The sequence below is a fragment of the Felis catus genome, chromosome B3 (genome assembly GCF_018350175.1).
Source record: "Felis catus isolate Fca126 chromosome B3, F.catus_Fca126_mat1.0, whole genome shotgun sequence".
Taxonomy (NCBI): domain Eukaryota; kingdom Metazoa; phylum Chordata; class Mammalia; order Carnivora; family Felidae; genus Felis; species Felis catus.
In genome coordinates, this window is record NC_058373.1 from 114,708,700 (window position 1) to 114,732,073 (window position 23,374).

Below are 23,374 nucleotides of genomic sequence, written 5' to 3' on the forward strand. Positions count from 1 at the left end.
AGCACATGAATAAAACCTGCCAGAAAAAAGGGCAGACTGGAGAATATACAATCCTTTTAAAAGAACAAGACACGGGGCACCTGGGTGGCTCAGTTGGTTAAGTAAGCGTCCGACTTTGGCTCAGGTCATGATCTCACAATCTGTGAGTTCGAGCCCTGCGTCCGGCTCTGTGCTGACAGCTCGGAGCCTGGAGCCTGCTTCAGATTCTGTGTCTCCCTCTCTCTCTCCCCCTTCCCCCACTCATGCTCTGTCTCTGAATCTGTCTGTCTGTCTCTGTTAAAAACAAATAAACATTAAAAAAATTTTTTTTAAATAAAATAAAAAACAAGACACTACTCAGCTCCAGCCAGCTATTGCCATACAGAAATGTAAGTAAGCTCAAGGTTGCCTGATCTTCCAATTTTTCAACAAAAGCAAGCAACCTGATTTTGTAGGCTGAATGCAGGCCTCAGTGCAGGCTTCATTTAGCCCAGGGATAAGTTAAGATTGGGTGATTTGCCCAAGGTCACAAAACTGGGGTCCAGTGGCACTTCCAAAACCAGGGATAAAAAAAATCAAATGGCAGGTACAGGTGAGTATGGAGAGATAAGGAGTGTGGCTCTTCACTATAGAAGTAGCCACAGCGGGGGATAACATCTGTTGGTATTAACTTCTGCTGATACCCTGCCCTTACCTAGTACTCTTGTCCTGAAAGCTGAGCCCACTGATCTGCATATTACCTCATTTTTCTACATCTCCAATTAGGTAAGTAGGGCAGAAACATTATCCCCATTTTAAAGATGTGAAAAGTGAGGCATTGACTTGCCTCAATGATGGAAGCTTTGAATGAAGCACTTCACATTGAACAGGGAGCAGGAATTACAGTAGCAGTAACACCCTAACTAGACAGCTAGGATCCCATTAAATGGTTTCTGTAAAATCAAGTGACCAGCAGCAGTAGAGTTTAATAGAGCTAAGGTTTTAAAATCCTAAACTAGCACACTAATCCCTAGACAATGCCTCTAATGCCTGAGCTGAAACAGAGAGAGGAATCTACAAATATTTTACACCAGAATCACAGAATTGAGTTGGATGACACCTAAGAGATCATATTCTCCAACATCTCCAATTTGCCAGGAAAGAAACTGAGGCACAAAGAGGCAAACTCACCTATCACTGAACACACTACCAGTTAGAGGTATAGTGGGATTCAAATTGAGGATGTCTGATTCCAAAGTTCCTGCTCTTCCTAAAGTGTGGCAAGCAGAGGCCACTGAATAACTTCAGACAGTAGAAAATGATTTTAACAAGTATGTATATTAATGTTTACTAGGAAAAAATAGCACATGAATCCTATGATTCGATAGACATTATAGTAATATAGTTTCAAGTATTAAGAGTCAACTAAAAAAGTCAACTAAAAAAAGTTAAGTAATAGCACAGGTGATACCCCTTAAATTATGACAAAAGTCAAAAAGGGTTCAAACTTCTGAAATTTAGAAAATAATTATCAGATACCTTTACTATCTGCCTCCATGAGAGGGGCACTAAATCTGAGGCTGAGATTTGAAACAAACCCAAATGCAAACAGGGTAGCTAGAGATTAATCTCAAAATGTATTAGGAGAAGGTGACTATATTAGCAAAGAAAGTTGCAACCTAATCAGTTGCGCTGTAATCAGCCTACAGAAAGACTACAAAATGGCCCAAACTTAAGATAAAAATATTCAGCCTCACTAATAATCAAGGCTAGTTATATGTGAACTGAAGTAGTAATAAGTTTTTTAAATGATAGTATTCTTCACATACTGAGTTAATTGGCAAAAATTAAATGATGCCCAGCAACAGCCATGATGCAGTCTCACAATAAACTGGTACAAGTATGAATAAGTTAGTTTAACCATCTTGGAGGGCAAATATATATTAAATGTATTTTATAAGTATAAAAAAGTTCATACCCTTTAACCTAGAATCTCATTTCTAAGATTTTATTCTAAGAAAAAAAATTTAAAAAAACAAAATATCTCAAAGGTTGCACTATAAGAATTGCAATAAAAGCAAAAAAATAGAATGAATGTGTTCCATGAATTCCAGGAAGTCTACAAAGTCAAAATTATTTTCACAATAACAGTCAAATGTTATTTGCCTTTTTCACTGTATTGACATTGTACTTCATGGTGATGTGCAAAAGCATGGTGTTTTGTAAAATTACTGGTGCCTCAGTGATAATCAAGGCAGTACAGCAAACTACTAGTCATCAGTGTATCCTTAACTGCCACAGACTTGCAGTAAAAAAGACCAATGTCAATTTCATTTAGGAATGTCCTTGATAAAGCTCTGAAAATAATTTTTTAAGTTTATTTATTTTGAAAGAGACAGTGCACGAGCCGGCGGAGAAGCAGAGAGAGAGAAGAGACAGAATCCCAAGCAGGTTCTGCACTGTCAGCGCAAAGCCTAATGTGAGGCTTGACCCCACGAACTGTGAGATCATGACCTGAGCCGAGCTCAAGAGTCAGACACTTAACCGACTGAGCCACCCAGGTGGCCCAAAGCTGTGAAAATAATGTTACCAAATTTCAACCAGAGTATACATCTTAGTACTATGTATGATGAAATGGAAAGCACACATAAAATACTTCCACTCCACACCAAAGAACAATGATTATTTTGTGGAAAAGCACATATGTGACAGTTTGCATTGTGAGCTGAACGGGCTGCTTTTTTCATTAAACACCATATACTTGAGAAACAACTGACAAACTCTGGCTATTCAGAGTTGGGTATGTGGCACATATTTTCTCAAAAATGAACACGATGAGTTTGTCATTTCAAGGAAAACAACTGGCAGTATTTGTAGCCAATGATAAAGTTCAAGCTCTCAAGTGAAAACAAGATTTTTGGAAAACTTGTAATCAGTGCTCGCTTCAGCAGCACATACACTAAAACTGGAACAATACAGAGAAGATTAGCATGGCCCCTGTGCAAGGATGACAGGCAAATTCGTGAACCATTCCATATTTAAAAAACAAAAACTTGTATTCACCACGGTGAGCTTGACTACTTCTCAATACTTAAAGGACTTTTCTGATGAGGTTGGTGGTAATATTAACAAATACGATTTCTTAAAATGTATAATAAAATGCGTCAAGATTTGGAAAATCTGCATAACTCAGTGAACCAGTATTTTCCCAAATGATTGATGCATGATGTTAAAAACCAATGTGTAGGGCTCTCCTAATCCTTTTAACAATCTTATAAAGTAGGTGTATTGTTGTCCTTGTTATCCAGATAACACTGCAGAAAAGCTACATAACCTGAAGTTACACAGCAATCAAGAGTAGGAGTTGGGAGCTGAATCCAGGTAATCTGGCTCCAGAGACGGAGCTCCTTACCATGATACAATTCAGCTTCTCAAATATAAGAGGGGCCAAGCAGCAAAGCACATGAATGAAACTGCCAGAATAAAAGGCAGACAGGAGACCTACAACCCTTTTTAAAGAACAAGACACTACTCAGCTCCACCCAGTTACTGCCATAGAGAAACGGAGGCTCAAGGTTGCCCAATCTTCCAATTTTTCAAGAAAAGCCACAGGAAGGCCTGAAAGACAGACTAATGGATTTTAATGTACAGACTATGAAAAGCTCTCTGACATGATTTCAGATTCTACACTGCAACTAATCTTTAAGAAACTTCCACTTGTCAGGGCGCCTGGGTGGCTCAGTCAGTTAAGTATCCAATTTCGGCTCAGGTCATGATTTCCTGGTTTGTGAGTTTGAGCCCCATGTTGGGCTCTCTGCTGTCAGTGCAGAGCCTGCTTGGGATTCTGTCTCCCCCTACCCCTCTCCTAGCATACATGCACTCTCACTCTCTCTCTCTCAAAAATGAATAAACATTAAAAAAAAAAAAAAACTTCCACTTGTCAAGTTTTGATACAGTCTCAAAGAAGAATATATTGTTATCTGATAAGGCATTAAAATACTTTCCCCTTTTCTAATTACATATCTGTGTAAGGCTGAATTTTCTTCATATATGTCAGCTAAACCAACATTTCATAGCAGATTAACTATGAATGCCCTCATAATGTCTATTATGACATTAAAGAGTTGGAAACATGTTTAAGAGTCAGAAAGAGGTAATAATGCTACTCTTCTATTTATTTTGGAAAATAATTATCTTTCATTGAAATATTATTGTTATTATAAGGTTTATTATTTCCATTCTCAAAGAAATGAGTTTTTAAACTTCACCAGCTTTAAATTCTAATGTAATAAAAATTGGTAAAAATGGCCTACATAAACTGAAGTTCTTTGAGGTCTTCAATGATTTTTAAGAACGTAAAGAGGTCCTGAGATCAAAGGGTCTAAGAATTTTTCATTTAGACAGTGGTTCTCAACCAGGGTGATCCTCCACCTGGGGCATTTGGCAATGCCTGGAGAAATTTTTGGTCATCATAACTGGGGAGCTGCTATTAGCATATAGTGGCTAGAGGCTATGGACGCTGCTAAACAGCTACAATGCACAGGACAGCCCCCATCACAAAGAATTACCCAGCCCAAAATGTCAATACTGCTGAGATTGAAAAACCCTGCTTTTGAATATTCAATGACATACACAAACATGTTAATATTAAGAAAAAAGTTACAAAACAACAGAGATGACCTAATTCCAATTTTATTTTTTTGTTTAAAAAAAATTTTTTTTTAACGTTTTATTTATTTTTGAGACAGGGAGAGACAGAGCATGAACAGGAGAGGGTCAGAAAGAGGAGACACAGAATCTGAAACAGGCTCCAGGCTCTGAGCTGTCAGCACAGAGCCCGATGCAGGGCTCGAATTCACGGACCGCGAGATCATGACCTGAGCCAAAGTCGGCCACTTAACCCACTGAGCCACCCAGCGCGCGCCCCCCAATTTTATTTTTTAAATATGTACGTATGCAGGAGCGCCTGGGTGGCTCAGTGGGTTAAGTAGCCGATTTCAGCTCAGGTCATGCTCTCGTGTTCTGTGAGTTCAAGCCCCGCATCGGGCTCTGTGCTGGCAGCTCAGAGCCTGGAGCCTGCTTCCGCTTCTGATTCTGTGTCTCCCTCTCTCTCTGCCCCTCCCCTGCTTGCTCTCTGTCTCTCTCTCAAAAATAAAAAACATTAAAATAAAAAAATTAAAATAAATATGTATGTATTCATACAAAAAAGGCTAAAATATGTCCCATGTGTCAAAAATGGTCATCCTCAGTAGGTGGTATACTTCCTTTAAGTATCTCTTTATTTTCTGAATTTCCTATAATTAATACATGATATTTTACAAACCTGTGAATAAGCGGGCAGCCTGTCTTCTAAGTGCCCTATTCTGTTGACTTGCATGATTCAACAGGAAGTTCTCAATAGTAAAGTATGGAATTAGTGAAATGTCAAAGAATAAAAAGCTCCTCAAATAGCTAGGAGAACACTAAGAACAGATTCCTGGGTCTCAACAACAGTAAGGTTTTACAAGGAAGCTATTAAATGAGTATGATGCACTGTGAAGTACTCGCAGACCACAGATCATGTCCAATCTCACTTCTGCCATACAGAACTAACCTGGACAATATGCTCTCCGGATGGTGTCACACTCGTTTATTCTGAGTAGTTTATGATTTTTTAGTTTTTTTAAATAATAACACTGCCTGCTTGGCTTTTGCAAAACGCCCTGCACAAGCAACATTATCAACATAATAAAGCTGTCTTTTCTCTTCTTTGGGCAATTCTAAAAAGGTTGAACTAATGCAGGTGCAATGCTTTTTAGTCCTTTTAGGAAGGCACACAATACCCACCCACAAGCAGGTATAAACAGATATCAACCCTGGGACTCAAGGGCTGCTTGAAACTGGTTGCCAAATATGCAAATTTCAGTTACTTCTTGCCAGTATGTCTAAGGCAAAAACACATGCTTCAGCCATCTATGGCAGCTAGTGATATCCGCAATAAACCATCAAACATGGGTCAGACACCTATTAAAAAAAAAAAAGAAAGAAAAACAACAATCCTCAGAGGCTCCAATTAGTACTTGCTTTATGAAATAACACAAAAGATACAACTGAAATTTAGATATAAGACTTGAATGGAAATTCAGAATGAGAGAAGTTGTGTAACAAGATTTTGACAGGCACCTGAATTTGCAGAAAATTCCTCCTCCTGAGTAATGTTCTTGGAAGGAAATAGACTTTCCAAAGTAAGAAAGTATGGGCAGGCTAAGAATTAAAACTGGAGAGGGGCGCTTGGGTGGCTCAGTTGGTTGAGGGTTGGACTTCGGCTCAAGTCATGATATCATGGTTCATGAGTTTCAGCACTGCATTGGGCTGGAGGCTGTCAGCACAGAGCCCCCTTGGGATCATGTTCCCCGCCCCCCCCCCCTTCTCTGCTTGTGTTCTCTCAAAAATAAATAAATAAAACATTAAAAAAAAAAAAAAAGAATTAAAACTGGAGATTCAGCCAGAGTGACAGTCTGCCTCCAACCTGGAAAATTTCTACTGACTCATCTTGAAAATAATGAGCACTCCAACTTAATCAGACCAACCATGTTCAGGGACAATGAAACTGCAGATGGAATGTAGTGGCAGAAGAAGCCACTTAAAGAGTTTAACACTTTACTTGAGTAAAGTCCTTCATAAATGCAGAACCTCATGACTTTCCCTACTGAGAGACCAGATCAGAAGACCCAGATTCAGATTTTAATCCTGACTGTACTACTAACTAGTTGTAAACTACTGGGCAAATCACTTTACCTCTTTGCTCCTCTGTGTCCCTATATGTAAAATTAACAGCTTCATTTAGATGACCATTAGTCTTTTCCAGCAATAAAATTCTATGATTCTACAGAGATAATATATTAGTAGCATAAGATCACAGTGACAATGGTGAAATCTGGACTCTAACCCAGATCTTTTAAACTTCTCTATTGAGGTCATTTCACAACATGAAAGACATTCTAGAGCCAACTGGCCATATACCTGAGAAACTACAATTCCTGAAAACTTTTCTCAGGGCCAATCTATACACTTGAGGGGCCAACTTTTACTCCAGATGTATTCTGGTGCTAGACAGATACTCCATAAAACTAAGCCTGTTTAATTGTTTAATATCAGTATCACACCCACTTTTGGATAAAGTGGAAAAAAAAATCTCGACTCAGCAGGGAATCATTCCTCAGAACATCTTTGCTCAAAATCAACTGCAAAAAACAACCCATAGGAAGACTTTTTTAAAAGGGGGCTTTGAAGAATATACAAGTGAACAGCAGAAAAAGAACTCTAAGAGGAGGTATATAGTAAGGAAGGGATAACTTATTAGCCTCTGGACGTAGCATGTTCTTAATGTTAGCTTGCCCCCACCCACTTCTAATAAGAAGACAAGGAGGGGACAAATGACCATCAACCACTCTGCCTCTCAGGCTCAATCCAGTACCCTAAAAGTGGCACCTGAAAGACCTGACAGAATAGAGGCTTGGAGGTGTTCTCACCAGAGGCATTCAATGGTAAATGGGAAAAGCTAAGAGAGTAGGGCTTTGGTTTTACTTGAGTACACAACAATTTATGATTATGAGTAGGTGGCCATATAACTTATCATTCAAACTAGGACATTTTTAGGAATGAAAGGAGGGCTCATAATTGTACTGGGACAATGGGAACATTGGGATGGTCCCAAGTAAACCAGGATATGTGGTCACCTTAGTTATAAAGGACCCCAGCAGGCAGCCAGGTAGGCAGGGCACCTACAGAGTTACCTTATCGACCATGTAAGGTAATCTTCTCACTGTATCAAGGGGTAGGAACCAAGTAGAGGCAACAGGGAAGATGGGAATCAGTCTTGCCACCAACATCTCTGCTACTAGGATTTGTTACAACCCTGTCAATTTCCTCAGATGCCATTTTCTCATTGATTCCTACATGCCCCAGTCCTCCGGAGTATAACCTTTATTTTAAAAATTGGCCATAAGAAAATAATACTCAGAGTACATGGACTTGACCTCCAATGCATATCAACTCTGTATCCTGAGAGGTAGGTGATAGAATCTTGGATATCAATACTGCAAAGTACAATGAATGAGTAAGGTGGCAATGAAAATGTGACCCTGAAGGCATGGGAAGAGCAGATAACTAAAGTGACAAACTGCTGTTGTCAAGTCTTTCCCTAAATCCCTGACTTAGGATAACTGATGTGGCAAGCAAGTGGAATCTAACCCTCCTTGTTCACCTAACCCATGAATAACCTTGGAAATGAAATGCCTTCTTTTTCACAGAAGCAGAATGAAGTTGCTGGTGACAGATTCAACTTTACTTGCAAGAACACTATAATTCAAGTTCATTTAGGATTAAACAGGCTTATTATCTGGTCTAGGAGTCATATCTCCCTTTATGATATTATGTGTCTGTGGAAAAGCACTTCCAAATGACTTACCAGTGCTCTCTGGGCAATTAAGCCCATGTTACGTTGTTTAAACCTTCTTCCAAAAAGCACTTTATCATTATTCATCTATTCCCTAGTGAGGAGACACCTATTTCTTTTGGCTGAAATCAGGCAAATGTACCCAATCCACATGCTTTCTGCAGACATCAAACTCAAATTACAGGCTCAGTAAAGACATGTATGTTGTCTGTACCTTTAGTTGGTCTTATGCAGAAGAGGAACCAAACTGATAACCAGAGTATACCCACTCCTAATTCTACCTCACTAAAGCAGGGGAGTTTAACCCAGTGTGAAGTTACATGGTTTATGTAAGCAAGCATAGAACACGTAAAGTGTGAGGAAGAAGATTTTAGATGACTGCCAAGACCAAAATTCAGGTGAAGTGATTTCCAGCACCAAGAGAGATCTGCTTAAGGGGTGAGTACTGTAGCTGTGACCAGAACTGTGCTTATTGGCTCAAAGCCCACTGATCCATCCCCACAGCTATACTCCCCTCCCTTCATTTACACAGAAAGGGGGAAGAAAGCAGTTAGCAAAGTATCGGAATGATAGCACCAAGAGAAGAAAATGTTGGGGAAGTCAGATCCTTTTAAAATGTACAAAACATTCTAAAAATTTCAGGGCAGTTAGTACGTCCCAGCGTTCCAGCAGACTCAGGCTAGAAATCCAGCTCCACCACAAACTATAGGAACCTTCATGGTTACTTAACTTCTCTAAGCCCATTTCTTCATATGTAAAATAAGGATAACAGCACTAACCCTACCTTAGGAAAGATTCTTTTAAGTATTAGATGTGGTCATGTATATAAATGTGCCTGACATATGAAACACCCCCAAATAATATTTGATAAATGAATGACATGCTCAAAAATTAGCTACTTATTGTTAAACATTTATCTTTATGAACAGCAGTCTCAGTTGAATGTCAGGTGAGATATCCTATTTAATTTGGTGGACACTGGGGAGCACTGCAGATTTTTGAGGGATCAGCAGCAGATGTGGGATAATGAGGGTTAAGTTTTAGGAAGCTTACGTTGGCAGTGGTGACTAATGAGTATTAACGACGAAAAGAACAAAAACTTGGGAAGCAGCTATTGGAACCAAATTTTCTACAAAGACCAAGGTAATAGGCCAACGTAATAAAAATCTTTTTCATCCTTAGAATTCTATTTCACTTCATTTTAACCAGAAATAATGAATTCTAGTATCTATTTTTCCACTAATGCCCTACCTGTTCTCTGCATTACAGAACACTCTGCAGTCATCTATCAATGTCCCTTTTTGATTCTTTAACACTTAGTTATGATGATTAATACAAAACCTTCAAATGCCTGTGTCTTTTCTAGGCTATAGGTAACACTGGCTATTTTCCAAGTGGCTTAAAATAAGACATATAAAGTGCTTAACAGAGGGCCTGGCACACATTATAAGCCAAATGAAGGTTAAAAAAAAATTATTCTGTAGTTATTAAGATTAATGAGGCATATATAGTACGTTCACATTAAATATTTTTAATGAATAAACATAAGATGCCTGTATGGAACAAGTTAACTTTATTTACAGCAAAACACAGAAATAAAATTTATCACCTAAGAGGAGCAACAAGGGTTGCACATGTGCTCAGAAATTACAAATTTTTCAGTTTTCAATTTTTAGAAGAGATCCAGAAAAGGTGAACTACCCTATAAGAAGAAAATGGAAAGAAAAATATAAAAAGGCAACTTAGAAATAGCACATGCCTGGGAGCAATGAGCCCTACTTGGCATGCTGACTGCCCAAGACTAACAAGGCAGTTCTGGGCAAGTCCTCTTTCCACTTCCCCACTTCCTTTTCCATAAAATGAAGATCTTTCCTTCTCTCTGATTCAATGAGGAAGAAAGAAGATACAAAAAAGACTACCTACCGCAATATTTCTCAAGCTTCAGTCCCTCTTGATCACCTTTTGATTTTTGCCATATCCATGTAACACATTCACCATTATTTTTCTTTAAATTGACTTTTTAAAATTTAACCTCACTTTAAGCAATAAATTCGTTAAAAATGTTTTATACATGCTGGTTAACTTTTCCATATATAAAAATAAATGTACCATTAAAATGTAAATATTTATTCAAAGATCACCTAAAATCAGCCTATATACCCACAGGGCCAAATAGGAACCTAACCCTTATAAATTAAAATCAAAATTTTAAAGAAAAAAATCCAATAAAAAAGAAATGTAATTTCACATTCTCACAATAATCTAAGGGTTAATCCTAACAGATTAACATTCAGTTCTTTATCTCTAAGAGACAATACTTATGTGGGGTACCAAAAATTGAAAACAATCAATTCCTTCTTAACCTACATAATCTTCATTTGAATTAGGATTTTAGTTCCTTTAACCTTAAAAGGCTTTAATTCTACTCCTGGGTATCTAAATTCAGACTAAAACAGTAAGAAAAGCATGAGAACCATGAGAAACCATGAAAAAAAAAGATTAAAATTAAGTGCTGTTTATTAACAATGGAAGCGCTCTTCATCTGTCTCAATGCATAAGAAGATAAACGCACTTTTTAACTTGTAATTCAGAAAGCAGCATCCATCCATGTTTCAAGCTTTACTGGTCAATAAAGTTTCCCTGATCTAAATGATTCCAACTGTACAATGAAAGCTATCAATAATCAGTGAATGAGTACATAACTTGTGGTTCCCAGGACACATAACTGAGGGCTACTGCTCTTTTTAGGAACTCTTAGTCATCAAAAACACGTTGGCATAAGTCAAGTTAATGATGATCCTTCAAACAATACAGAAGACAAAGACAACTTTCTGCTGTGATAATGTCTCATAAGACTGGTGGTCACTAGTTAGACCTCACTAGGTTACTTTATTTTTTTAATGTTTGTTTATTTTTGAGAGAGAGGGAGAGAGACAGAGCACAAGTAGGGGAGGGGCAGAGAGAGAAGGAGACACAATCTGAAGCAGGCTCCAGGCTCTGAGCGGTCAGCACAGACCCTGATGCGGGGCTTGAACTCACAAACCACGAGATCATGACCCGAGCCAAAGTTGGATGCTTAACCAACTGAGCCACCCAGGCGTGACTCCCCCCCCCCCACCCCAATAGGTTATTTTCAAGCAGAAGTGACAAACCTGGGCATAATTCTAAATCTGCCAATCTTTGATAGATATCAATTAGCAGACTAAAGAACAAGTGGGAAAAATAACGTGCATCTATAAATATCCATGTTACTTTATCCTTATGACACAATCTCTATAATTTATCATTGCAATGTCCTCCAAGGCCATCTCTATGATCCTTCTCTCTTTCCCACTAAAGCTCATAAGCAAGAGAATTATTTGCTACACTAAGTACTATAAACCATAGAAAAATCAAGTATCAATTAAAGTATCATAAAGCAGAGAAGATTTTTTAAAAGAGCCATGCACTGTTACAAACAATAAGCAAATGTTCCTAAAATGCAAGCTTGAGAGCATGGTTTATACCCAATTCATCATCTCTGTTTTCATTGCTTCTGCGTTATAAACTATGCACTCAAAAACTATTTGTTGAACTAATTAATAGACCAAAGAATAAAATATAACTCCTTCACAGCAATGGATTATCAGTAAACAGAAAAGCCTGGAAGAACATCCAAGAATTGATTCCCTATTCATCTTATCAAAATGTGTACGTACTCTGAAAGCTTTTTCAGGCCTATCACTGGTCATATTTCCCCTGATAAACTAACCACTGGACCAACAAATTCATTCTAATTAAACACCTGAGAAGTTCTAATGAAGTTAGACTTTATTCCACTGGCTAAAGCCAAACACCTTACCTGTAGATAACATGCTCTTAGATGTATTACAAAAAACTGATTCCAGAAAATTGGCATAACAGGGAACTGGGACTGGGAATAAGGAAATGATCGAATTAATAGGTTCAAATTAAGCATATGGTTATTATCACAGCTATTATTTGATGCTTAAGAACACTCTTTGATGACAATACTGGGGTTAAGCTTCTTTACATAGCATTTTTAACTGCATCTCATTGAGATCTTTCTCAATTTTTCACATTGTACAGTGCTTTGTGCAATAAATGTTAGATATTGAAAGCGTCAATCTCCCAAAAGCTTTTTGTGAGGTTCAAGCTTTTTGTGAGTTGCAGCAGTGGCAACCAGACCAAAAGCATGGGCCAGGCCTCTGTGCTAAGAACTTTACAAGTGTTATTTCATTTAATCCTCACCACAACCCTGTGGGGTATTACTGCCCTTACTGTATAGCTGAGGAAACAGACTAAGTGACTTATCAAAGGTTAGCAAGTAGTTGAATTGATATTCATCCCCAGGCAGCCTGATTCCAGAATTCATGCTATTCATCTCTACCTAACTTATGATAATAAAATCAGAGACCTATGTGAAATGAAATAGGACTAAACAGTTATCTCAGTTATAAATATTAAGACCAAGTAAATATAATTAAATGCCTTTCCATTCACAATTCCTACTTAACACTTCGAAACAGTACAGTTGCTGATGCTATTTGAAAAGCTTCTGAAGGCGCTTTTCCTACATGTATTTAGTCATAAGCGTTAAGAAAGAGATCATAATCTCTCACTGAAACTCAAAACTTCATACTAATGGGCTATTAATCTGCTAGTTCTAAAGGTTCCAATGCCTTAAATATCAATTCAGGGAAAATAATATTATTAGATGCAACCAAAGACTTAAAGGGTAAAGCCAGGATACCTCCTAAATATGTGTTTCAGCGTAACTTCCTTGATGTTGGTAGGATCTCTTAGAAGTAGCACTTCAACATACATTGTGCCTTCTCATTCCATACCAAAGTCACAACACTATCCCGTCTGCCCCATTTGCACATGTCCATTATCAATAGTCTAAGAACAAGTGTCAGCTAATAACGATACCAAAAGTTCCTAAATCCGAAACACAAAGAAAACAAACTCACATTTTCTCTGAGAGGCCTGGCACTGTTTAGCACCCAACTAAACTTTACCTAATATAGTTCTCACAAAAGCCCTTCAGGTAAATGCTGGTATTCCCACTGTATACACCAGGAAACAGACTCAGAGAGGCTTAGGTCACACATTAAGTGACACAGCAGTGATTTCAACCATGTGTATGCTATACTACACTGCCTTACATGATATCACAGTTCACGCCTTTCTCTGATCAACAACAAAGAAAACTACTTTTTAGGTGAAAAGTACTTTAATGTTTTAAAACAGCAAAAAACCATCCTCCCACTTGTTGCTGTCACAGTCACACTTCCCAACAGACCATCTTTTCTCCTTCCTGATATTCTCTGGTTTACTTTTAATATCTGCTGGCATCATTGTGCCCTGGAAAAAGGGCTAGCTGTAGGAACAAAATAGCAATGAATGTATCCTTAACAAATAGCATTTTATAAGGCCATAGGAATCATACAAATATTTTTACCCTAGATCTAAGTTAATTCTACCCAACAGTATGTGTCAGTTACAAGAAACGTGAGCCTGCCCAAACAATTAGGAAATGAAAACAGTGAACAAACTATGAATACACTATCATTTTAATCACCACTTTCTAAAGGCTTTAACCAATCCAAGATACAAGAACAAGGACAAAATGCATAAAGGTAATCTCATTACCATCCCAAAGTCTGGCCTCCTACCTACCACATTATTGTGAAACATTAGGGATAGATAGCATTAGCCTCAAAAACACTAACAGCCCCTCCCCTCAGGTGTTAACTGAAGGACATGATAGATAACAGAAAATGTAAACATGACACTTTAAATAGTTTTAAATCGGAGATTATTGAAGGACTTCCCAGAACAATATTTAATTAGCTTTAACAAGTTAAGGTGTATTTATGACTCCCAGAGGGGGGCTTCCTAATCTGAAGCAAACAGGAGGAATTTTCTGTTAGCATAAATTGTACTGATAATGGAAGGTGAATAGCTAAAAAGGCTTTTAACCAAAACTCTACGTTTAGGAAATAAGTAAGGAAAGCTAAGTGTATCTGAGCTAAACTTGGAGGGGGGTGGGTAGCGGGGAGCCTGCTGCAAGGACTAGGAAGGAGGACAAGAGTAGATAAAAAGGAAACAGGAAGGACTGAGCTAGAGGAAGTGTGAGGGGAAGGAGGAGGAGTAAGGGGCAAAGAAGACTGAAACCCAGAAAGCACTGATGGAGATGGGCAACTCAGGCCCAGAAAAATAAGGAAATAAATGCCTAAACCAGGAGGTTTGCCATAGCCTGCTCTGTGGGAAGGACTCTCCTCTTCTACATACGAAAATTAAGATAAGGGAAACAAACTGGCCAAGACTAGAGAAAACAGGGTTCATTTAAGACATAGGGGAAGGTCCTGCACAAGGATAACTCCTTGAGAATGGAGGCAACATTTTAGCGTTTTTAAAAAAGTGTTAAAATGTGTGAATTGATAGCATGTGAATTATATCTTAATAAATCTTATTTTTTAACAGTGTTAAGCTGGGCAACGTAGGACTGTACTCACGACTTAATTACCATGATTAGGCCTATAAAAGAGTACCCCCAAAATTCCCTCACCCAGGAGGGAGAGTTTACTTGTGTCTGGGAACATCTCTGTTGGAAAACATCAGTCTGGAAAGGGGACTAGAATATAACGAACACAGGAGGAAAAAAAAAAACAACAACAACAACCCTGTGAGCTCTTTAGAGCTCTTCCCCACTTTTGCCCTTGGAATTTTTGGCAGTATCTGGGAAGGAAGCTTTTGTTTGGGGTATGCCTTGAAGTGGAATATCAGGTTTCTTCAAGGGATGATCTAGGGTTAAACTCTACCTAGTCAAAGAGAAAACGATCTGGGGTGGAAAAGTCAAGTCAGTTCTGGAGAAACCCCAGAAGGTTTATCGCGAAAATGATCACACGAGTCTTCTCTCTGCTACCCCTAAATTGGACTGCACGCCTGTGTCACTTCCGACTGTTACTCGCGAAGACGACGGATGCTTTGCTATGATCCCAGAAGTTTCTGGCCAGCTGCCCACTGACGTAAATTAGAAAACCATTCGGGGACCGGCCTGGGTGAAGCGAAGCGCCACGTCCAGCGCGGGGCTCCCGCTTCCTCCCTCTCAATGCAGGAAAAGGGACGGAGTAGGGGAGAAGGCGAGCGGAACGCCAGATCCGCCGTCTTCGCCCGCTTTCGGGGAGGCCCCCCCCTCCCCCCGCAGCGGACCCATCCCCACTCGCCCGCCTAGGCCCCGAGACCCCCGGGAGGAGGGCGGCGGCGGCGAACTCCCCCGCGGGCAGCAGGCGCACCTCCCCCGGGGCAGCTGTCGCCGCGGCCCGCCCGGCCCGGGCCTCCCCGGGAGCAATAGGCTATCGATTCAGCTGCCTGTCGCTAGGAGCCCCGGGAGAGCGAGGCCTACACCGCCCGGCCGGAGCCCCGGCCTCGATTTCGCCACTTTCCCCACACCGGAGGGGGAGCCCGGGGGCAGCCCAGCCCAGCTGGGCGGGAGGGAGGAGGTGCGGGGACCACCTGCAACGGTAGCCGCGGGCAAAGGGGGTGCGGGCGCGGGGCTGCAGCCAACAAGTCTCCCAGGGTCGCCCACCCACCACCCCCAGCCTCACAAGTTGCGCATTCAAGTTCAGGCGGGTGCCCCTCAGCCTCCAGAGTCCTTGGCACTGCCCACACCATAAGAAAAACACGACGCGGAAGAGGCCACCACAGCGGAGGGAGATGGGGCCGGGCCCCTCAGGGCGTCGAGGGGGCGGCCAACAGCCACCCGCCCGCCCGGCTCCTCTCCTCGCTCACCCAGCCAGCCCCCGAGTCGCGGCCCGCGACCCCTGGGCGGCCAGCCCTGTCACCGCCCGGCCCCCTGGCCCCCAGGCCCCTTCTCCCGGACGCCGGCGCCGGGGACTCGAGCTCCCCCTGGCCTCCGGCGCGCCTCGGCCTCCTCCCCCTCCGAATCCCCAAAATGCCCCCCGCACCTTTTAAAGTACACCGAGGAAGAGTTTCCCATCAAACTTTGTCAGGCGGTAGTCTCGCCCCCTCCCCGACCCACGCTTCCAGGGCAGTCATCAGGAGAGACCACTTTACACTTGGGATAAAGCGAATTAAGGACCTGTCAACCATTTTAGGTCTTTTTTACAGAAGACATCCTCTCCCTCCCCACCCTCCCCCTGCAAGGGTTTGAATTTGACACCAAACCTTCCCACCGCAGAAGGGGGGTTGAGGAGGGAGGGGGTGGGGACGGAGGGCAGAAGGAGGGTAGCGAGGGAGAGCGAAAGGGGAGGGTGGAGAGGGGCCGGGAGGCGCGGGGCGGGGAAGGGGGTTGATTTACCTGAGACCAGCCACTGGCCTCCATTGTTGGAGAATTCAATGGCATTGACACAGCCGAAGTGGCCGAGGAGGTCCTTCTTGTAGAGGTTTCTGCAGCCCCGCAGGCGTCTCCTCTGAAAGTCCTGAGTGAGCAGGGGGTCCCCATGCAAGCCCCGCTGGGACAAGAAGCCCACCACTGACCTCATGCTGCCCCCCAGGCCAGCTCTCCTCTTCATGCTGGAACCGCCGCCGCCGCCGCTCGCGCCGCCGCCCCTCCCTCGGCCTCACGCGCGGCCGCCGCTCTCCCCCCACCCAGCCCTCCCCCCGCGCTGCGATCCGGATGGTTCTTTAACCAGCCATGGCAGACGGAGCGAGGTGTGCAGACACTCGGTGGCGTTCGCGGCTTCCAGAGGGTCCCCTCCCTCCCTTTCCCCCCCTAGGCTCCTCCCTCTCCTTCTCCGCCTCCTCCAGCAGCTGATCCTCAGCTGCGGCCGCGCTTCCGCGCCGCGCGGCCCTTCCGCCGGCGGCCGGTGCCGGGAGAACGCGGGTGGCGGCTGCCCCTCCCCCGCCGCGGGCTGCTGGCCGGAAGAACGCGGGCGGCTGGCCTGGAGACCGCGGGCGGCGGCGCGGCTTTCCCGCCCCAGCTCCTCCCCGCGCTGCGCCCCCTGAGCGGCCGCACTCTGTGAAGTTGAGGGCGCGTAACAAACGGAGCGGCCGCGGGGCTGCGGGCTCGCCTTCCTCCCCCGGTGGCCGGCACTCCTTCGCCGCCGGCGGGCCCGGCTCCGGGACGAGGTCGGCTGCCCGCTCTTTTTTTTTCCGGTGGGGAAAATGCAGCCCGGAGTGGCAGACGGGTGGAGGACAGGCTCTGGTCGCCCTCCCTCGGTTCGTCTCATCCTGGGGCCGCCCGAACCCTGTCCAAGGGAAGGGAACCAGGAGTTAGGACTGGACACTTGGGGTAAGGCCGCTTGGGGGTTTTGTGAGTGCACCCGTCCCTCCCCCACCAAGTAAATCTTTAACACTGCCCACCCCCACCTCCACCCCAGTGCAGTTCTCCCTTCCCTCAGCCATTCAGTAAAAAGGCTATCGGTCTGGTAGATAATAATAGATAATAATAAAGTGGTATATGGGAAAGGGGGCGGGGCCTAATACATGGGGCGAAAATTGCCCAAACTGAGTTGAGAAGCTCTGAGACACAAAGTACTGTCCATGAGTTCCAGGTACATTCGCAAGATGCAAGAAGCATTATTCGAAAATAGCAACATCCGTTATTTAATTGGGTGCAGTGAGCTCCTCTTCAAGGTCTTGAGCATAGAGCTCTGAGGCTGTACAGCTGTTAACCAGCAGCTACGTTCCAGGCCAGAAGTAGCTGCACTTCAGCAGGCGGGGAGCCTCCCTCCGCGCGTTGACCCCAGCGAGGAGACTGAGTGTTAAGTGCTTTGGAATTCTACCAGATACAGTAAAATCTCCCTGTCAGTGTATTGTACTTTTCCTAGAACCTATCCCCTGTCGTTAAAAGAAACCATGGTGAGCTACTAAAATAGGCAGGTGTCCTTTTCGCCCTTCCAATTTAGCAGGAATTCCATCCTCTGTATCAGAGATAGCGCATGGGCAGTTGAGCGCACGCAGCCATGAAAGGTGGACTGAACATGGAAGAGGACACCCAATCAAGCAAAATCACCTACTTCTATTTTTTGCAATAAGTAATTATACCAATAACAAATATGCGAGTAAGTTAAAGGTCAACGTTTTAACAAATGTTGCTGAACTTAGAAATTCACCAGATTTCAGAAATCATGGTTCTAATGGAATATGATTTTCCTAAACAGACAATGTGTAGTGCTTTTCTGTTTTAAAAAGTTTTGTTCTCCGGATGCTTCATAGTGTTTATGCATTATAATAGCCCCATAAAGATCAGTAACAGTATGTATACCAGCTTGATTAATGATTTTTTAGCACCCAATATCTTTTCTTCATAGCAATATCATAACGTAATTAAACATGTATTTGTGTGATTTTAGCAGAGCATCCCCAACTCTGCTGTAAGCTGAGAGCAGGAACCATGTCTGTCTGCTTACCCGTGTGTGTCCAGAGCCAGCACGTGCTGGCACTTAGTGGCCGCTTGAATATTTGTTGAATATTTGAATGAACTTAGGGAGTGAGGAAGAATCTGGAGGGGAAGGTAATGACTTCAGTTTTGGAAGGATTGAGTATAAGATATCTATGCTTCATTGCAGTGGAGATGATTTCAAGGCCAGTTTCCCATCTCACTGTTCCTTTGCCTGGCATACTCAATCCACAGTTTCAAAAGCAGGAGTCATCTGGCACCTTCCAGATTAATGAGACATCACTTATACCTACCTTATTTGCTTGGGATGGAGGAGATGGACACAGTAATGATGTGGTTGAAGTGGCCTTTACTGTGGCGATATATGACACACTCTCCTCTCCCCTCTTAGGCATATATCTCCTCTCCACAACTTTAAATGTGACTTGCTTTTCCCCAATCCCTGGAATAACTGTCCCATTTACCACAGCCTAAAAATAGACCAGAATCTGATCACAAGCCAGCCCAATTCTAGGACTTTGCTAGAAACTTCCTTAACTGTTCAGTGACCAACCAGGACAGAAATGTAGGACCACTCAGTCTGTTTATTTCCTACTGCTAGTCTGGGCAGCCTTTTGTAAGGAGAATGCATAAAATCTCTCTCCCTCTTTTCCCATAATTGGGGTTGCCAGATAAAATGCAGGATGCCCAGTTCAATGTGAATTCAGACAAACAATGAATATTTTCTTAGCATATGTTTTTCCTATGCAATTTTTAGGATACACTTATACTAAATTATTCATTGTTTATCTGAAATTCAAATAGAATTGGAGCATCCTGTATCTTTTGTTAAATCTGGCGGTTCTACCTATAATACAGCCCAGCTTCAAAAGATCAAGCCCCACGATATCTATTTGCTTTTATTAAGAATTTAACATAGTCTCTTGTGTCATTTATTGCAAACTAATAATATCATACGTAACTATATAACACTTAATCAACTTCAGTGACCATATGAGCTTGGCCTTTCTGATATAGGCATTCATTGTGAAAAGTCCAGTGTACTTAGCTCAAAAATAGCAAATGAAATTGGACTCCTGAATAATCTAACCACTGCATAGAATGCGCAGAGAAAAAGGAAGAAGAGTGAAAAATTCTTATTTTTCTTACCTAGGCTCAGAAACGCCTGTATATTGACACTGTTTTGAATTTCATTCTAGAAAAATGCTGTTTTGAAAATTCATTCTGAAAAAATCTAGATATGGGAATTACTTAACATGGGAACCCTTACTCTTTGCTCCACCATGGGTTGAATATTGATCAAACATAGAGTTCCCAGAAATTCATTTGTTCTTTGATTTCTATTTTGTTTGGTCCTGATTATCACTGAAGAAGGAGTAAAGAATCTTTAAAAACTGACTAGATGCTAAGGAAATGCTCAAACATTAGAAATTGTTTAGGGGTAATCTGGATGGCTCAATGAGTGGAGCATACAACTCTTGATCTTGGGGTTAAGTTCAAGCCCCACATTGGGTGTAGAGATTATGTAAAAAATTTAAAAAAGGAAATTGTTAAAAAAAACAACTAAGAAAATACTAAGACCCTTCTCACACATTTACTAAATTTTAGCATATTAAGAGCTACATATGGAATCTACTATCATCAGAAATGTTTCACTTAAAACATTTTTAATTCTAGGGGCATCAGGGTGGCTCAGTTGGTTAAGCGTCCAACTCTTGATTTTGGCTCAGGTCATGATCTCATGGTTCCTGAGATCAAGCCCAGGGCCGGGCTCTGCACTGAGAGTGGAGCCTGCTTGGTATTCTCTCTCACTCTCTCTTGCTCTCTCTCTCTCTCTCCTTCAGCTCCCCCCCCCACCCCCGGCCATTCACACGCATGTACATGCATGCTCTCTCTAAATAAGTAACCATTTAAAAAACATTTTCAACTCTAAAGTAAGATAAACTGCTACTCATAGATAAGAGATATTAACTCAGACAAAGATCAACATCTTAACTATACATATAATTTGACTTTCAAATTTTAAAGGATGTTATTTATTGGTCATTTCAAATAGACAGCAATTTTCATTTTGAAAAAAAAATCTATTTAAATCAAATTCCTCCAACAAGATATATAGAATCAGAGGATATTGTTTTATAGTTTTTGTTCTTACATTTAAGTTTGTGATCCATTTTAAGTTCATTATTGTTCATACAGTGTGAGGTCAGGGTCTACGTTTGTTCTTTTGCATGCGAACATCCAGTTGTCCTACCACCATTTTTCTAAAAAGACTGTTCTTTCCTCATCAAATTGCTAGTTGTATAGAAATGCAAGGGATGCCTGGGTGGCTCAGTCGGTTAAGCGTCTGACTTCGGTTCAGGTCATGATCTCATGGTTTGTGAGCCTGAGCCCCAGGTGGGGCTCTGTGCTGACAGCTCAGAGCCTAGAGCCTGTTTTGGATTCTGTGTCTCATTCTCTCTTTGCCCCTCCCCCACATGTGTGCTGTCTCTCTCTCTCTCTCTCTCTCTCTCTCTCTCTCTCTCTCTCTCTCTCAAAAATAAATAAAAATGTAAAAAAAAAAGTTAGAAATGCAATAGGTTTTTATATATTGACCTTGTATCATTCAAACCTGCTTAACCAATTTATTAGCTCTAAAGTTTTGTGTATGTTTCTCAAATTTTTTATATACAAGATCATCTTATAGACTCCTAGAAATCCAGATGCCTTTTATTTCTTTTTCTTAGCCAACTGACTTGGCCAGAACCTCTATACAATGTTGAATAGAAGTAGTAATAACAGACATCTTGTCTTACTCCTGGTATTAGGGCAAAAGATTTCACCTTTTAGTCACCCCCAAATACTATGTTACCTGTAGGTGTCACGTGATTCCCTTATCAGGTTGCAGGAGTTCCTTTTTATTCCAAATTGTAGAATGTTTTTTTATCATGAAAGGGTGTTAGATTTTGTCAAATGCTTTTTCTTTGTTCATTGAGATGATCATATGGTTTTGTCCTTTGCTACATTATGTTAATTGATTTTGTTAAACCAATCTTCCATTCCCTATTTGGTCATCATATTTAATCCTTTATATTCATTGCTGGATTCACCTTGCTAGTATTTTTTTTTTTTTTTTAAGATAAAGGGTGTGTGTGCTAGCAAGCTGGGGGAAGGGCAGAGGGAGTAGGAAAGAGAGAACCTTTTTTTTTTTTTTAATGTTTTTAATGCTTTTATTTATTTTTGAGAGAGAGAGTTCAGGAGCAGGGGAGGGGCAGAAAGAGAGGGAGACATAGAATCTGAAGCAGGCTCCAGGCTCTGAGCTGTCAGCACAGAGCCTGACGTGGGGCTCGACCTCACAAGCCATGGGATCATGACCTGAGCCGGAGTCAGCTGAGCCACCCAGGCACCCCAAAAGAATCTTAAGCTGGTTCCAGGCCCAGCTCAGAGACCTTAGTAGCCACAGTGATAGCAACGGGCTTGATCTCACGACTGTGACATCATGACCTGAGCCAAAATCAAAAGTCAGACACTTAACCTACAAAGCCACCCAGGCGGCCCTGGTCTTTGGTTTTCTTAGGATATCTTTGTCTGGTTTGGGATCAGGGCCTCATAAAAGGAGCCAGGAAGTCCATTCTCTATTTGTGGGAAGAGTCTGTGAAGGATTAGCATTAACCTTTTTGAAACATTTGGTAGTGGTGCACCTGGCCGGCTTAATCAGTAGAGCATGGGACTCTTGCTCTCAGGGTCATGAGTTTAAGCCCACGTTGGGGGGTAGAGTTTACTTTAAAAAAAAAAAAAAAAAGAAGATAAAGCTTTTTTTTTTTTTTTTTAAATAAACTTTTGGTAGAATTTACTAGGGACATCACCTCGCCTAGGCTTTTCTTTGTGGGAAGGTTTTGATTACTGCTTTAATGTCTTCACGTGTTACAATTTTATTCAGATGTTCTGTTTCTTTTTGATTCAGTTTTGGTAGTTTGTGTGCTTCAAGGAATTCACCTAGGTTATTCAAGTTGTTGGCATTTTGATAATACTCCCTTATAATTTTTTTCTTTCTGTTGGTAGTAATATCAGCTCTTTCATTCTTAATTCTAGTAATTTGGATTTTCCATCTCTTTTTTTTTTTTCTTGGTCTAGATAAAGACTTGTCAATTTTGTTGATATTTTCAAAGAACCAACATTTGGTTTTGTTTATTGTTTTTCTTCTCTTTTTCATTTATTTTTTCTGTGGTCTTTATAATTCACTTCCTTCTGCTTGCTTTGGGTTTAGTCTTTTTCTAATTTTTTAAGTTGGAAGCCTGTTACATTTTGAAATCTTTCTTTTTGATATAGATGTTTACAGCTTTTCATTTCTCTTTTTTTTTAATATTTATTTTTGAGGGACAGAGAGACAGACAGGGTGCAAGCAGGGGAGGGGCAGAGAGAGAGGGAGACACAGAATCCAAAGCAGGCTCCATGCTCTGAGCTGTCAGCACAGAGTCTGATGCAGAGATCATGACCTGAGCCGAAGTTGGATGCTCAACCGACTGAGCCACCCAGGCACCCCTATTTCTTTCATTTCTCTTTAAGCACTATTTTAACTGCATCCTGTACATTTTTGTATGTTGTCTATTTTCATTCATCTTAAGGTGTTT

General features: G+C 41.5%; 2 protein-coding genes and 1 non-coding gene across 9 annotated transcripts in view; 2 read left to right on the forward strand and 1 right to left on the reverse strand.

Moving 5' to 3' along the window:
* The window catches only part of DCAF5 (DDB1 and CUL4 associated factor 5), a 107,163-nt gene extending 90,134 nt beyond the window's left edge, over positions 1-17,029 (reverse strand). For 2 of the 6 annotated variants that reach the window (XM_045060122.1, XM_019833199.3), the window contains exon 1: positions 16,722-16,993. In XM_045060122.1, coding sequence (XP_044916057.1) covers positions 16,722-16,935 — 214 coding nt within the window. In that variant the 5' untranslated portion in view covers positions 16,936-16,993. Of the gene's footprint in view, positions 1-16,368; positions 16,552-16,721 lie in introns of those variants that run through there. The other 4 variants (XM_006932940.5, XM_003987770.6, XM_045060121.1 and 1 more) reach the window with 4 other exon arrangements.
* LOC111561031 lies at positions 2,894-3,000 on the forward strand. The gene has a single exon (XR_002743401.1). It is a non-coding gene; the product is annotated as a U6 spliceosomal RNA (small nuclear RNA).
* A 486-nt stretch (positions 17,030-17,515) lies between the features above and the next one.
* The window catches only part of EXD2 (exonuclease 3'-5' domain containing 2), an 86,656-nt gene continuing 80,797 nt past the window's right edge, over positions 17,516-23,374 (forward strand). Inside the window, exon 1 of one of the 2 annotated variants that reach the window (XM_045060123.1) lies at positions 17,516-17,654. The gene's annotated coding sequence lies outside the window, so the exon portion shown is untranslated. The remainder of the gene's footprint in view (positions 17,655-23,374) is intronic. The other variant, XM_045060124.1, reaches the window with a different exon arrangement.